This window comes from Pleurodeles waltl, chromosome 5, assembly GCF_031143425.1.
Source record: "Pleurodeles waltl isolate 20211129_DDA chromosome 5, aPleWal1.hap1.20221129, whole genome shotgun sequence".
Taxonomy (NCBI): domain Eukaryota; kingdom Metazoa; phylum Chordata; class Amphibia; order Caudata; family Salamandridae; genus Pleurodeles; species Pleurodeles waltl.
This window is the reverse complement of record NC_090444.1, coordinates 680851534-680869297: the sequence shown is the minus strand read 5'-3', so window position 1 is coordinate 680869297 and position 17764 is coordinate 680851534. Positions and strand designations below refer to the sequence as shown.

The 17764-nt window shown below is 45.5% G+C and overlaps 1 protein-coding gene across 1 annotated transcript in view; it reads right to left on the bottom strand.

The window, feature by feature from the left end:
- The window catches only part of CALHM6 (calcium homeostasis modulator family member 6), a 29626-nt gene extending 19677 nt beyond the window's left edge, over window positions 1-9949 (bottom strand). Inside the window, exon 1 of the mRNA XM_069234566.1 lies at window positions 9237-9949. Within this exon, the coding sequence (XP_069090667.1) occupies window positions 9237-9764 (528 nt within the window). The 5' untranslated portion in view covers window positions 9765-9949. The remainder of the gene's footprint in view (window positions 1-9236) is intronic.
- Between the last annotated feature and the right edge of the window lie 7815 nt (window positions 9950-17764).

The window sequence follows — 17764 nt, the reverse complement described above, 5'->3', positions numbered from 1 at the left end:
CAGAAAGAGAAAGAGGCATTTGATGAGAAACAGCCCTCAGCACCACCCATGGAAGAGTCTGAGAAGGAAAAAACAGAATCAGGGAAAAATAGGAAGGTGCCTGTCTCAACTCTATATCCCGACTTGTCCAGCGATGGCTGGGAAGTCCCAGACCCCTTATTAGGAAGGTCAGGCCAAACCCCGGGGGTCCAAGCAGTGCAAGAGGTAAGCCCCGGGGACAGGCGGCCATATGTACCTCTCATCATTTATTGGCACAAAGGAACACAACATGTTATGGTACTGCTCGATACAGGTGCGGAAGTAACTTTGATAAATGGAAACCCTAAGAGGCTGCCAGGGAAGGGTGTGATCATTAATGGTTACGGGGGTGCAGAGACAGAGGCCAAACCTGTTAAGCTTAAATTGTCAATCGGTAAAGGACCCCCGTTCACAGCAGAAGTTTTAATAGCTGAAGTACCAGAATACATTATTGGCATGGATTTGTTACTAGGCAAAACTATTGATACGCAATGGGGAACATTTACTTTTGGTGTGAGGAGCGTACACATAAAGAAATCTAGGACAGTTCTGATTGGGCATGCAAAGTGGAGTCCATTACATGCGCCTCCTCCAAAGGAGCCGGTGTACATTAAACAGTACCGCATACCCGGAGGTCATAAAGAGATTTCAGATACCATACAGGGGTTGCTAGATGCAGGTGTGTTAAGGCCGGCTGTGAGCCCATTTAACTCTCCTATATGGCCCGTGAAGAAACCAGATGATACATATCGAATGACTGTTGACTATCGACAACTGAATGAAGTGGCTCCACCTTTGGCAGCCACCGTCCCAGACATCATCACACTGGTGGAACAGTTGAGTAAAGATGTGGGGGAATGGCATGCCGTGATTGATCTAGCAAACGCCTTCTTTTCAATTGATATTGATGAGGCCAGTCAAGACCAATTTGCAATAGCTGGCAGGACAGGCAATTCACATTCAGGAAGTTGCCCCAGGGGTACGTGCATAGTCCCACATTGTGTCATGGGCTAATAGCCAGAGATTTAGCCAACTTCTCGGCTGGAAACACCCGACTTGCACATTACATTGATGACATCATGATCACTGGGGACACTAAAGAGCAAGTCTCAGACACGCTGGAAAGATTAGTTGAATACTTACAGCAGAGGGGATGGGCTATTAACCCAAAAAAGGTCCAAGGCCCGGCACAAGAGGTGAAATTCCTGGGCGCTATTTGGTCAGGACCAGTAAAAAGAATACCACAGAAAGTGATTGATATGGTACAGTAGCTAAAGATTCCTTCAACTAAGGCAGAAGCACAACGATTTATTGGTTTGATGGGATTCTGGAGACAACATATCCCTCACTTAGGATTAATATTGAGACCATTATATCAAGTTACACGAAAAAAGCACCCTTTCAAATGGGGACCTGAACAGCAAGAGGCCTCTGAGGGAGCAAAAGATGCATTACAGAATTATTTTGCGTTAGGTCCCATCACAGAAGGAGACCCGTTTGAGCTGGAAATGATAGTACAGGATGATGTAGTGATGTGGAGTTTATGGCAGAAGCAAGGAAAAAAGAGAGTGCCACAAGGATTTTGGTCAAAGAGATTAACACCCTCCATGAGCAATTATACCCCATTAGAAAAAGAACTAGCAGGAGCATATTGGGCGTTAGTAGAAACAGAGCGCATAACTGGTGACCGGCCGGTTACCTTAAGAACACGGGTCCCCTTACTAGGCTGGATAAGAGAAGGAGGGGTTGGCACTAAAGTAGGCAGGGCGCAGGAGTCTACCATCATAAAGTGGAAATGGTATCTGCAGCAGAGGGCAAAACCGGGGCCAGCAGGAGTTTCGAAGTTACAAGAAGATATGCTGGGGGCAGTGGACTTACAAGCAATGGTCCAGAGCCATCTGAGATGGAGTCCTCACCATTTAAAACAGCCCCACCTTTTGAACAGCTCACAGAAGAAGAACAGCAGAATGCATGGTTCACAGATGGTACCGCCCGGTACCATCAAGGAAGGAGACAATGGCAAACAGTCGCATTCCAGCCTGCTACAGAAACGCTGTTGCTGCGAGGAGGAAATAATGGATCAAGTCAGCTTGTAGAACTGCAAGGGGTAGCAGCAGTGATCGAACAGGCCCCCATCGGAGAGAAAACGTTTGTGTACACTGACAGCTGGGCCACCTACCAAGGACTAGTAATCTGGGCCCCGACTTGGCGCAAGAATGGATGGAAAATCAAAGGCACCCCCATTTGGGGAGGCGAGCAGCTATGGGAAGAGATGTGGGAGAAAGGGCACAAATGTCAAATCTATGTGGGACATGTGGACGCCCATTGCCCATCAGACACCTCACTTGCATCTCTATTCAACAACACTGCAGATCAGATGGCCAAAACACGAACAGTGATCATCAATGAGGAGGCTGAAGCTGCTCTAGCAAACTGGGCCCATGCAACATCGGGACATCTAGGAGAGAATGGCACTTATGCGTGGGCACAGCAATGACAGATTCCAGTCACTAAAGAACAGGTCCAACAAGCAGTAAAAGAGTGCCCCACATGCAACCAGATAAAACAAATGCCCCTGCAAAAGAAGCCTAGCAGCCATATCAGAAGAGGAACCGCAGCCGCTACAGTGTGGCAATTGGACTATATCGGGCCGCTACCAAAGGAAGGAGGAAAAAGCTACGTATTGACCATGGTGGACACCTACTCTGGCCTTATGTTGGGTATTCCCTGTAAGTCTGCAGACAAAAAGTCCATTTTGCAAGGGCTAAACTACCTGATAAAACATTATGGGGTACCTGATGAAATCCAAACAGATAGGGGCACACACTTTTCAGGGAAAACAGTGCAGGATTGGGCGCAGGAACAGGGAATTCAGTGGATTTTCCACCTTAGTTATTATCCACAAGCTGCAGGCATGATTGAGAGATATAACGGATTGTTGAAAGAACAGCTAAAAAAGTTATCAGCACATCAGACTCTAAAAGGATGGAGTAGTAATTTAGACAAAGCCTTGTTCGAATTGAACAATAGACCAGTGGGGCAGCAGACTCCTTTCATTCGGAAGACAGGGCATGATAAAGAAATCACCCACACAATGATTGTCTGGAAAACAGACCCTCGAGCTCGATTACCTTTACATGCTACTTCTGGCAGTATAGGACTGGACCTGTTTGCTCCAGAGGATGGAGAAATACCCGTAGGACAGGTGAAGACTATTCCCCTAGGAATAGGAGTGAGAGTACCACCTGGAACATACGGTAGAATTGCCCCGCGATCCAGCCTAGCCATCAAGGGAGTGTCGGTGCTAGAGGGAGTCATAGACCCAGATTTTAGAGGAGAGGTTAAAGTAGTATTACTGAACCAAGGAGATGCTACTGTATTGTATCAAGCACATGACAGACTTGCCCAATTGATTTGTGAACAGGCGTATACCCCCCACATTGAAGAAAGATCTCCCCCCCCGATAACACTCAGAGAGGTGAAGGAGGATTTGGAAGCACAGGAAGAAGAGCATGGGTGCATTATTCAGGGAAAAAGCCAGAGGCAGGAGAGATATTGAGTCAAGGGGTGGGGAGTACGTATGTTGTACTTTTAAAGAATTCTAATGTACCTGTATTTGTACCTGCAGTGAGACTTACCCCACGGTGGTAAATGATGACATCTGCATCGATGACGTGGTTCCTGTTTGCGGTCATGATTATAACCGGAAAAAGTATATTAGTCCGACCAAATGTGGCAGAGAATGTCATCACGGACCTTCATGTCACTTGTGCACCCCAAGCCGCTAATGTAACAGATGACCAGGGAAATGTTTCACTCTGCAACGTGAAGGTACCTGGAGGCAAATGGATGGCTGCCAAAGCTGTAACCTGGAAGGTAACTGGACAGCAAATCCGACATGCCAACGGACTGAACGAGTTGCAGGGAATGCCCGCAAAGGTACAGGCTTTGAATTACATGCTAAACAGGATATGTAAATATTGTGATATCACTGTACCTTTTACATCAGTACAGACATATCCGTGTAGATCTTATGATTGTTCAAGCAAACAATATATTTTACCAGGACATATGGTGGTTGTTACAATGACTAATAGAACTATAGGAGTTCGATACTCCAAACAGCCTGCCTTTATGTTTTATGTAGCCGAAAGACGCATGGTCAGCAATTTAGGAAACGTTTCCATAGTTCGATATAGAATAGGATGTAAGCAAGCTTTACATGCAAGCATAATTAACCATATTGTGTTACAGATAACTATTGCCAAGGGGAATGTCTCTAAGTACGATCCATTATGCACACCATGGACACTACAGTTATGGCCCTTGCCGAAGTTACGCATCAGAATAGATCTAGGATCCATGATATCCGGGGCCACCAGAGTTGGGGTAGGGGCCCTGAACGCTTTCGATATTGAAGCCATCAGGAATAAGATATCTTCAACAGGATATAGTACAGGGGGGGCCATAAAAGTAATTTCACAATGGGGGCCCACACACTCACAAGAAGTATGGAAGGTTCTGCGTGGGTTGTATCGTGATTGGCAATGGCATAATTTCACTTATGAACAATTTGGAAAAAGCTTTCAAAGCACCCAAACAATGTCCAAAGGAATTCAGTGCATACTATGGCAAAGCATTGTTAATCAACAGTATGTAGACTTCAAAGCGGAATGGGGACAGCTTCAAGGTAAATATTGGAGACAACAATTGCATTTGCCTGAGGAAATATGGGTAAAGCCTATACAATTTCATTGTGAAGGAGAGATGTGTTATGCTCATTTTGATATAGCTAGAAGTAATCTTCCTCCTGAAATATGGTGCCCCTTTATATTGCTCCTTGTAGTAATAGGTGAAGAATGGTGGATACCTCACACTGACAAAAAATGGATTGATCAAACAAATCACACCGTAGATCCCACTAGATGTGCAGATTGGTCTAAGGGGTGGGTATGTACCCACACTGGACGGGCGCTAGACCCATGCCTTCAACCAATACCAGGAGAATGTGAATGGTTACCTTATCTTATTAATGGCACAGACTTATATCAGATAGGAACAGAGAGTATATGTTACGTTACTAATCATCCCTTACTTATTAACGGATTTGTACAAACCACCGGAGAGCAGGTAATGTGTATGTGCAATATTACCAGCATTATTGACATAAGTACTCACATCCTATACCGACCAACTAAGTTCACCACAACCACATTACAGACGCAAATGCAAGCACAGTTAGAATGGAACATCCCGCTTGTTGTGAAGCTACCTAGATTAGAGGCAATCAGGTGCTACGCACAAATCACATTTGCTAAATTCGACATGGCAGCTAAATATACCAAGGATACAACCATACAGATGACCATAGACGCCAAACAGCTTATGCACACTGCTTCACGCATCCAGCAAGTAACTGAGCACCATTGGTATGACATCTTCTTAGGTTGGGCACCAGGAGCTACGAAGACGCTACATATAGTGTTACATCCGCTAATCTGGTTATTGATTGTCTGTGTCACGCTAATGATTATACTATGTAGACTATATGTACGCACAAACCAGCTTTATACTAAAATGCAGGCGCTTAGAATAATGCTAACAAGTATTCGTCGCAATCTAGCTAGCGAAGTGTTACAATAAATACTTCTGGTTTCGCAAGCATCGCGCTCATCTAAGGGGTGGAGTGATCAGTATAGGGAAAGGTGCGGAAGACATTGCGGCACAAAGGGTTAATTAGCTTGAACAGTGTAGATGAGCGTGATGCCTGCCGAAGCCAGAGCAACGTGGAAGAAATTCACGATGTTCGCTTTCAAGCTTGTTTTCTTTTGACATTCCGTAGATAAACTTATTCGCAGCTGCACGTGTGAGAAACGGGCTGTGAAGGAGATTCAGTCTCAACCTTGAGAACGAGACCACAGTAAAAGATGGAATTAAAACAATGGCCAGGGAATGGCAAGGCAGCCAAGAGACATGTACTGATAACATAGCTAGAAAATACTGGAAGGGTGTAGAATCCAAGCTTCAGGTTATTTAAACACTGAAAGGTGGGTGAGGGAATTGAAGCTCGCAGATGGAGTTATGAAACTGTCATCTTCAGACCCAGAGCTGCCTCCCTGTTTTGCTGTTCCAAGACCGTGACGCTCGAGGGGGAGAGAGGTCCAAACGGGCAGTAGAGGGCTTCCCAGCATTCGTGGACTAAATTAAGTTCCACCCAGGGATGAAAGGCTTTTTGTTTCTCTGCTCTATTATTATGATTGATTATTATGCTTGCACTGTGTTTGTAATCTGAGAAATTCAGCTCGTTTATAGTTTTTCTTCCTTACTGAACATCGTAGTGTGAGTCTGCTACAGTAATTGAAATATGCATTTTAGTGTGCAGTAAATCAAAGCTTATCTGAAGTATTCAACTCGTTTATATTCTGCTCCCTGAACATCGTAGTGTATCACATTTTGGTATACAGTTATTCCAAGTTTATATCTGTCAATGAAATCTTTGCTCAGATGTATACATAGATGCTCTTTGTAGTGTACTTATATATATATAGATGCTTTTTTTATTGCTATTCTTATTCTGTCAATGAACTCTTTGCTCATACGTATACATAGATACTCTTTGTAGTGTACATATATATGAATAGATGCTTTTCATTGCTATTCTTATTCCACTATTGTTGATGTGCTAAATGCCTGCATTTACCTGAAATTATAGTAAAGCTAAATTGTATTCATAATTGGCGTGTGGTCCTTCATTGAGCGTCCTTATTGACTTATACCGAATAGGTGTCAACCAGCCACCTGGATAAGACAGTGGCACATCAACACTTGGCACCTTGTGGACCAAGACTGCACCAATTTCATAGAAGAGGAACCTCAGATCTTTTTAAAGCTTAATTGCAACATTGTGCCCTTTGCTGGAAACCTATGGGCATCCAGTAAACCCACCCTGTGGGGTCTGATCAAGGGATACATTAGGGAGAAGGAGTCATGCCAACTGGCGCAGGTGACGGATCTAGAAGCCCAGATCCTTTTTTTGGAGCGGCAGGCTTATGGCTGGCCCTCCGGTGACATTGAGCACCAACTGGCACTGGTGAGGTCCACGCTGAAGCAAATCTTCTTAGAAGAAGCCAGACAAAGCTGGAGAACATCGACCCAGAGGGTTTATGAACACAGGGACAATTCTAGCAGGCTCTAATATTGGTTGACAACTAATAATGCCTTAACCAGGATTATAACAGCCATTCATGACCCTATCGGAAGCCTCTGAATGCACAATTGAAGTTGCCCAGGTCTTTGCAGCTTATTATCAAGGATTATATGTGGTGACTCCAGTGCCCCCACAGAAGCTTGCATCCCCACTAATAAAGGATATTCCCATCTCCTTTCTACCCCCCTTCTCTGACTCTGGAACTTGAACAGCTGATTATGACCAAAGTGATAAGCATGGCTATATCAGATCTCAACTCAGGTAAGACCCCTGGTCCAGATGGATTCAAAAGGCCAGGGCACTCGTATGAAATAAGATAAGAGTCTGTACAGTTAGGTTCTTGGTCTTCGGAAAATCAATATATAATCCAAACAGAGTTAAAGTTCAGTGTCTTTATTCTTGTGCGAGGTTTTCATACATGTTCATCACATCAGAAAGATTCCATATGTGGTCATAACAACAACATCCAACAGCCAACACGCATTCGTCTCCGAGAAATTAATCTCATTGACTTCCTCAGGGCCAAATATAAGTAAGGTGTTAACATGAATAAATGGCTTATCTTCATCAAGTAAAACTCTTCAAGATAATGTACGATCAATAGAGAAAGAGTAGTGGGAATCACGTGACGGGGGCAAAACGCTTTTATCCCAGAGTCTTTGTGACGTAGTATTGAGGTGTCTTGTGAATAGTCAGCTACACAACAAATGTTACTATTAAATGTTCTAGATTTTTGTTTGAGAGTGTCACTTCTTAAAATGTTTAAAATCCTATTACGGGCTTTCTTAAGAATACATGGTTTGTATCCCCGTTGCTTAAATCTGTGCTCCATATCATTGATGCATTCAAAGAAATCAGTGTCCAAGCTACAGTTGCGTCTAGCTCAGACCATTTCACCAAACGGAATCGCATCAATCTGAAGCCTGGGATGTGAGCTTTTTGCATGTAGTACAAGTGACACTCTCAAACAAAAATCTAGAACATAGCACAAATGCCAAAGAAGCTCTCTTCATAAATGTTACGTTTATTTGTATAGCGCAGTATCACCTGAGAAGGGGTCCTGGTGATGAGCAAGTATGTCAGCCTGGCTGAGTCTGGAGCAGAGCGTTATTTAAAGAGCTAAGCCTTTAGCTTCTTGCCGACCTCAAAAAGAGGGGGGGAGGGGACTCTGATGTGAAGTGGGAGGTTGTGCCACCCTTCAGGAGCGACGTATGAGAAGGCCTGGCTTCCGATCTTTTTCTGTGTATGCGTGGGATATGTGCGACTATGAGTATCGCAGAGTGGAGGTAGGCAGGGCCTATGTTGTGTAGTGCCTTGAATGTGAGAATGAGGACCTTGACTCCTAGGGAAGTAGCTTGTCTAACAACTGGAAACTGAAAGGACTTCCTCATCTTGTGGGCTGAAACGTAGTTCCTTCTCACAGTGCACATTTGCATGTAGAACAGTAGGAAGAGACAACATTCTTCCAGGAGTTCCATAAGCGACCCCGGAGCTTCATCTGTGAATCATATCATAGCACGGAGAACTTCTTAGAGGACAGCTTTACAAAAGCGCCACTATGGGATCGATCCTTTCAGGTCTGGAGCCTCCATTGGATCCCTAAGAGGTCCGAAGGGCCGAACACGAAGAATTTGAGACTAAGCACCGCATTAGGGAAAGCTAGCAAAAGTAATGACGTGCTGGGAAAGCGTTGGGAGTTGGGATACAAACCACTAAGTGGGCCCATCGCATGAGCGGCATCTTCATCCATAACCCCAAAGTGGGAGACAAATTAACCCAGAAGGGGCTTTCCAGCCAACAAAAAAGCCGCTTTCTGTGCCTTGTAGTTTTGTTTCTCTTTTCATTTGTAAACATGTCTGAAAACCTCAGAATGCAAACTGTAGGTGGTTTAAAAGCTTGGGTAGACGTAAAAATTATACACAGCCCCCGGCCAAGTACTTGGTCTGCGTTGGAAAACGTGTCACTTCAAAGAATTCAACAGCAGGCTAATGGTGGCCTGACGTACGATTACCTGAGACTCCGCCCGCAGGTAGCGAATCACCTGCTGAGCCTCCTCCCCCGATTCGCAAGGCATACGATGCAGGTCTCCCATGCACGCCTCACCCCTGTCCAGGCACAGCCTCGTCCGTAGCCAGGGGGGTGCCAGCGGCTGCTCCCCGGTAACCAAACACTCGTAGTAGGCTGCGTTCAGCAAGGCCACGGCGATCCAGGTGAAGGGGGCCACCGAGGCGCCGGCCGCCAGCAGCCCGAGGACTCGCAGCCGGCAGCGGCGGGAGCTGCGCCCTGGAAAAGGGGCGCAACAGCCCGTGAGCAGCCGCCAGGTGCGCGAGTTGAGCAGGAAGCCGAGCAGCAGCAGCACCAGAGCGGGCACCAGCATGGAGACCAGACTGTAGCTAAAGCTCCAGGCGTTGCAGGGGCACTGGAAGACCACCTGAGAGAAGAGCTGCTCCCCGCCGGCCGCCAGGAGAGACAGGGCCCCGTAGCCTAGCGCGGTCTTGTGCTTTACGCACTGCCCGAGGACTGTCTGGAAGTTCTGCATCGCCCTTCGCGTAAGTGGCCCTTTCCCTCGCCTCCCTTCTTGGCTGTACGCGGATTTACAGGGCGTGCACGCGACCAGTTCGGCGGCTTTGATTTTCTCGACGATGACGTGAGATCGGTGCAACTTCACTCTCTGTGTACCATCGTGACTGAAACCGCGCAAGAGGAAGTGCTATAGGCGAGCCTGCAAAGAGTAGAAGCGTTGCTTCTCTTTTGTCTCCTTCATGAAGACGTCTGTTAGTATGTCCATTACTGTTTACTAGTTTAATTATTTCACCACAACTTTCTGCAAGTTCCACCCTCGTAAGGCAACAAATGTTCAAATGTACGGAGACCTTCCCATGCTACCGTACCTTCATTTTACAGAACTTGCCTGACCTTCCTCTGTTTTCATATTTTCCAGACTTCTTTCTAGCGTTATGCTTTTTTAATTTCTTCGACAACTTGCTAAAAATCTAGTATCTCCTTACCCACGCCACTGGCTATATGTACATTTCTGGGATGCTTAGAGTCCGATTTAATCAGCAAAGCACACTAGAGTCCAAGAAGGACCAGCGTCTCTAAAGTGGATCGGTGAGCACTTAGTTATTGTTCAATGGAGGAAGATATTTCATGGTAACAGCAGAGTATGGAACGTTTTGCACGCAATGTTTAACATGTCGTTTCCCTTGTTCATTTGTAAACAGTGTAACACAACTCACGCCCCCCTGTCTGAGCCAGCAGATGAAAACTAAAACAATAGATTGCTATTGTTTTATTTGTCATCATTTTTCATTTGCTGGCTCAGCCAGCAGGTGCAGGGAGAGGCTGGGCTGGGCCATGGGGAGGTTGTTGGGGAGGGGGGGAGGGGAGAGTGCACTAAGTGCGCATGTGTGTTTGGCCGGCCGTCTAAGGATAACCAAACACACGTGCGCACCTTCTTCAACACAGCTGTATACACAGCCAGGCTAGAGGAACAGAAAAAGACCCCAGGCTTGTGTCTGTGCGGCAGTGACTGCCGCTCAGACCAATCCTGACACTGCTTACATGCTATGCCTAGCATGTAAGCAGTGCCAGGATTGCTGGGGAGCCTGTCCTGGTTTTCGAGCAAATGCTGGGACACCACAAGACGATCTCAAATGTTGCACCATTTATAGAAGGTGCAAATAATGTTCAAAGGTTCAAACTACTCCTCCTTTCTTCTTCTTCTTCTTCTTTTTTTTTTTTTTTTTTTTTTTTTTACCTTTGAGGAGCCTCGGAAGTGCCAAGCACCGCACCTTGCCATCTACAGACTCACACCTTCCCATCTTCATAATCTTAACAAGAAGCATTATTAGATAGTTGTACGTGTTTCAATGCACACAGGAAGGTATTTAACAGAAATCATTGTGTTTGCTTTATCTGAGCAGACCCACTCCACTGCTGCCTATGGTAAATGGATTTCTTAACTTGGCGTGAGGGCTCTGTTTTGTCTACCATTTCAGTTCCATTTGTTCTGTGCTAGGAGCAAAATGTATGCCTTCGTTAGTCCTGTTTAAATTTCATTTGTTGCAAATGTGCTGGTTTCTTAGAGTTACTTTCAAAACTTGTAGATGGACTAATCACCCTATGTTCTAGAAATGTTATCTCTGTGTTTTAACATCCTGTTCTTGTGGTTTAAGGGTGCTACATGAAAAGTTTGCTTGAAGGCGCCTGGAAATCGTGACGCATGTGTAGTGTGGTAAAGTGTTTTTTTTTTTAGTGCAATAAAAGACATCAAAGGCTGAGGGAAAGGTCAGCTGCTTTTGCCAGAGTTTCATTTTGATACTCTTTGGAGGTGACCGCTGCAGCAAATAAAATGCTATCTTGAAGCATAATCCGAACCCTTGTATTGTATCTTGTAGAAAATCAGCCTCTTACAAGAAGAGACTTGTAAATTTATTTCACATGCTGCATAGTGCCTCCATATTTCCACATCGTTCCAGTCAGGTTAAAAATATGTAAAGGTGCAACACCTGCAGAGCATACTGCAAAGTCGGTTATCTGCATTGTGAACACTAAAGCAAGACACCACTGCCCAGAAGCTCCCACCATTCTGGGATAGCTCTGTGGGAGCAGAAGGTCAGAGAGAGACCTCATGAACAGCCAGCAGTGGAGAGGGGAAAAGCTGTCCAGGTTCGTTACCAGCAACCAAGAGTTGCTGCAGTGATCCCACTGCCATAATGGAGTTGCCTCATCGAAGTTGGCCCTTATCCAGATAGTAGAAGTTGTCAGTTGGGCAAGTAAAGACCAAGTCAAGTGATGTTTCCCTGGCTCAAGGCCCTTGCCTCTGCAGTCCGTGAGATGGATGCAAGCGTGCAGGGCTGGACTGGCCATACCAGGTATCGGGCCTTTTCCTGGGCGTTTGGAACGGCAGGGGTCAGTTTTGCAATGGTGCTGCAATATTGGCCCTCAGTAACAAAAGCAGCAATCCAGCATAATCCACTCACTCGTTTCCAGCCTCCGTGCCCAAGCTGGTCTGACAAAATTGCCAGAGCTGCTTTGGGTTCCTAATCCGGCCCTGCAAGCACACACTTGTTAGACCCCCACTTCCAAGGCATGAGGCATCACACAGTGAATGTGAATCCACTAGACCAAGAGGACAAAGCACTTCTCACAGAGCTGGGAGAGCATCAACAGCCCACTGATGCTCCGGAGAGTGTCTCCTCTCAACCCCAGACACCATGGGAAAGTGCCATCCACGCGTGACCATGAAAGGTTCAAAGTTAACATAGGGTTTAGCAGCCAAAAGCCACTAGAATATTGTACTTAGGCAGATGATGGTGTTTCACTTCAATTTCAAGCGGGGGGAAGATAGGCACTGTATAATCCTCCCGCAATTCTTTGGATCTGATGAAAGTAGCTGAAAACCTCAGGATTCCTCATTGCTTACAGTCACTGGTGAACAAACTGGGTTCACCAGGACGTCTGAACAATTCCTCTTTGAAGCCAGCGAAGATTGGGAGCAGCAGCAGGGACCTAAAATCTCTTGTTCACTAACAATTGCTAGGAGTACCATTTACCAACCAACAGCCTAGTGGGCCCCACTTTGAACAATCTAGTGGAACACCACTGCATGACAACTCCAGGCAGTAGCTCCAAGTCACTGCCATAATTGAGCTCTTTTACCAAGTAGTGTCTTAGCCATGTGCAGTGGAACGATTCTAAGAGATTCCTCTCTAAAGATGGATCATGCTCATTTGTGATGTATGTAAGTTTCCGCATCAGATAATGGTGAAATCACAGAATCCCACCAACAACTGACCACATTAGTCCTGGTCTGCCTATTCATAGGTAGTGAAGAGATCAAACTGTGTTAGAGGAACCACCTCAGCCATGTCTGCACCCTCTATGCCAGCATGCATAGCTCTGGATATAGGCAGAGAAGAAAGCGCTAATGTTCGGTCAGGAGAACAAGTGTTCCCCCAAAAGATGGAAGAGTGATTACAATTTCTGCAGGTGAGTCCCGGACAATGAAGAGCAACATGTCTGTTCTGCAAAAGAGAAGTCTTGACTAATGACATGCTGTCAGTAAGTGTGCAGCCGAAGAGCTCTGCCTTGGGAGATAGGTCCCATTCCTACATAACTTTGCCTGTTGCTGACATCACACAGCATCTCATCACCCTGTCTGGCAGAACCTAGTTGACCATAATTCCTGCCATTTACAGCGGCATTGACAGCCATCCGTGTTTAGAAGGGGCTAAAGATTTATCTGAAACAGCTGATCTTTAGAGAATCCCTGATGCCAGTCTGCCAAGGAGAGCTGATGTCTTCTCCACCTGGCAGCAGGAGCGTGGGAAGCCTGATTGTTCAGGCACAACATTTGCTTGAAGAATGGCACCCCCTTTTCATCAACAGATGTGTAGAATGAAAGAGGTACTGGAAGGACTTCAAATCAGCAAGGAACATCCAGTAGTCTTGCATCCTATGACCTATAGGTTGCTGTGACCAAAAATCAAAATAATGAGGTGAGAATCTACAACATCGATTGCGTCATAACAAATAACAGACGCATGGGAGGGGTGAAGTCAGCTGTTCAAGCAACGAAGATCGTGCTTCTGTGGTTGCTCATCTTGCTTCTGTGGTTGCTCATCTGGCCTCGATGTTTATGATCATGCTGCTGCATCAAGATGCTCTTTCTGTTTTAACACTGTTGTTTGTGGCATAGGACTGCTGCTGACTAAGTTGCAGTGTGAATGAGGCCTTCAGTGCCGATGTTGTACACTTTAAGCTCCAGCATAAGTGCCCCCACCATGGTGAGCACCACTTCGCCATCTTGATTAAAACGGATCCTGCCTTCGCCTAGAGAGATTCCTCAGGTAGTCTTTGGTGCGGTCATCGTGAGGTGGCATGCAGTGAAGGCTGAGGCTCAAAGGCCTAGACCTGGTGTAGATCCTGTCTGGTTTTGAATCAAAAGAGAGACTCACCCTTGTGGGCCGAACTTGGTGTTGGCAGTGTAGAGGAAGTGTGGATGCTCATGTGAATAGTTTGAATGCAGGTCTGATGTGTCGAATCATGTTCCATCAAGGGTGGCAAACAAGTGGCTGACCTTTCCTCAGGATGTAGTGATGTTCCCCCAAGTGATCCTATAGGGGCCAGTACACAGAAGATTTGTGGTGACATGCGTTACAGCACTGGACTTGAGGCTTGGCATCTGTCAGGCGTGAATGTTGTCCAAAGTACTGAAGAGTGTGTTGGGGCTGAGTGGGGCAGGCAGTCACTAATGAGGTGAAAGTAATCTGGAGACCTCCACACAGAGTCTTGACTTAGGACCTGGGACATATATAATGGATCCTTCTCTTGATGTGACACACATACGTTAGAACATAGTACATATATGTACTTTCTCATCACGGAGTTCATGTACGTCTGCCAAACCCTGCCAACTACACTTACTGTGGCCCATGGTAGTTAATTCTTAGTACTTGCTGATTACATTTGAAAGTATTATGACTGTAGCAACACATTTTCTGGCAGATTTGATGTTGTTAGCATTGTTTTTAAGGCTAGTAAGAGCTTCTTTTTCAAGGTTACTGATGTTTTATTTAGTGGTGTGCCTCGCTAGTCATGTCTAGTTCTTTGCAGATAACTTTGCAAAGGCCTAGATTGCTGTAGTGACTCCTTGTGCTGGGAAAAGTTAGTCGATTTGGGCACAGGCAATGATGTCACATTGAATTAGATCTTAATTGTTCTTATTAATGTAAATGTGTATTATGAAATAATTTTTGATAGTCATTTTTAATATTGGGGAAAAAAAGTCTGGTCTCGTGGGTACAAATAATAACTCCCTGCTTAAAAATAGAAATCTGGGATGACATCTGTGTTTTCATATTTTTGAAACGGAGTCCATGGTCAGTGTCTCTGGTGTAGAGTTATGCTCTAACAAGAGTAGACTTGGTGGCTGGTTTACCATTCCCTTTGTTGGTTTGAGTGACCACAACCCAACCTCTGCCTCTGACCTTGCCGTAGTGTGTGACTAAGAAATCAGCTGTTTTTCTGAGCTTATGGATCGTGTTAGAAGTTAAATAGTTCTTGAGACCGCTTACTACTTGATGACATCACCTTCAAACCTGCCGACAAAGGAGGTGGAATTGTCATAGATACTTGCAAATACAATTAGGAAGAACAGAGGCAGTTAACAAGCATGCAGCATTACACACAATTACTGGGAGATCTGATTTGTGAAATCAGTCACCATATTAAACAAATCACTGATGTAGAACTAAAAGAAGGATTTGTAAACAAACTGGAACATCAATTTCTGAATTGTCCACATTCCTGCCATCTATATATTGCCAAACTTTATAAGAAAGCGAAATATATCCCCTGGACATACTGTTATTTCTGGGTGGGGGGGGGTCTGTTTTAAAGACTCTATGCCAATATATTATTCTGAAGCCCATTCTACGCCAAACTGCTAATTACGTATGTGACATCACGTATTCATCACTACTACTTGAAGGCTTTCCATTCAACATTGATTCCAGTTGTTGGTGACAAGATATTCTGTCCCTGTTTACTGACTTCACACCAAAGGATCTCTCTGTCAACGGGGTATAGCACTTGCCCTGATCCAACACAGGCACCTACTCTCTTTAACACACTCTTTTTGACATTGCATTGTCTAAAACATCTTTTGCTCCTTATCAAGTTAAAGGAGTAACAATGGGCAAGACCGTCACGCCCAGCCTAGTGAAATTGTATTTGGACCATTATGAAAACCAACACATCTTCACCATCCATAGCTCTTTGGAACAATACATTACCCTCTGGCCCGGTTACATTGACAATGTTTGATGATTTGAATGAGAGACCCTTAGACACTGGAAGACTTTCTTACGTCACTGCATAGTCGTTGCCCATGCATAGAAAACACCATGATGTACAATCCAAAATCCATCCATTTCTTGGAAGTGAGTTTTAAGTTTGCTTCTGAATATTTATTAACTTCCTTAAATGGCAAACCTACATATAGGAATCCTGTACTTACGAATTCCAATAGTCGTCCATGTAGTTTGAGGCAGTTTACCTATCACTCAATTTTTGCATCTTAGAAGCAAGTTTCTCTTACTGAGAACTTTTAATGAATCTAATACCCAAATTGACAGATTATGGGGTAGAGAATATATTGAGACTGTTAAGTCCAGAAAACAGACTGGTGTTACATGAAACATTGAAATTAGGTGTGTAGCTTGGTTAGTATGATAGGGGGATGTGAGCATCAGATTCCCCAACAATCACGCAGGGACATCTTGTTAAAACACATTATTTGAGAAGCAAAACATGAGAGGGCTAAAGGGGCAGTGGAAAGAGACAAGACTGTGAATTGTTTGGGGTACTTGAAAAGCAGTATTTTTCAAACTGATCAGCAGATTTTAAGGCCTTCAAAACAGAGACCAGAGTGTGTGTTTTTGTCAGAGTCTGCATGTAAAAATCCCAGGTGAAATCTGACACTCACATTATCCAACTGAAAGCACTTGTACCAACTATGTACTGCAGAATATTTTTTTTTTAGTGGGGTGTAACACCCCAAACTCCCCCACCGTAACTATGCCCTAACTGAAATATACTGACCAATCTTTATAGCTCCCTAAAGAAGCTTCTTTGCCCTTCACTGGAAATATTAACCTGTTCTGTGCCTTGGACGAGGTGATCTAGTCCGGTGCCTTGGACGAGATCACCTCGTCCTGCACCCGGGAACCGGGGGGAGCGCTAGCGCTCCCCCCATGGGCCACCCACCCACACCACCCGGACGTGTATGGAAGGGGAATCGCTTCCCCTTCCACCCCTGACCCCCCGTGCCGTTGGCGTGCACCGCGCGCTGATTGTCACAGAGGCCTCCTACTTCTCGCTGGAAGCTCAGCTTCCAGCGCGCTCGGAAGAGAAATGCAAAGCATTTCTCTTCCGATCACGTGGAGGAGGCCGAGAGAGACTTCAAAGGGAAGGAAATTAATTTCCTTCCCTTTGAAGTCTCTCTCAGCTTTTGAAACGCCCACTAGACACCAGGGATTTCTTTGACTGGCATGAGGGGAGCGACCCCTTGGGCACGCGTCGCTCCCAGGGGGGTCTTTTTTTTTTAAGGCCTTTTCTGCCCCCCCCCCCCCCCCCCCCTGGGCCTGATCAGCCTATTAGGCCGATCTGCCCCCGGGGGGCGGGGGGGGGGCAGAAACCTCTAGGCACCAGGAATATATATTTTTTTTCTTCGTTTTAGAGGTTGAGGAGTGACCCCTTAGGCAAGGGTCGCTCCCCTAGGGGGCAAATTACATTTAGGCCATTTCTACCCCCCTTGGGGGCAGATTGGCCTATATTTATGAGGTCAATCTGCCCCCAAGGGGGACAGAAACCATTAGACACCAGCACGTTTTTTTTTCTTTGTGAATTTCAGGCAAGGGTCGTTCCCCTGGGGGGCAAATTTATTTTAGGCCATTAGATCAGCCTATTTTAATGAGGCTGATCTGCCCCCAAGGGGAGCAGAAACCACTAGGCAGGGGTCGCTCCCCGGGG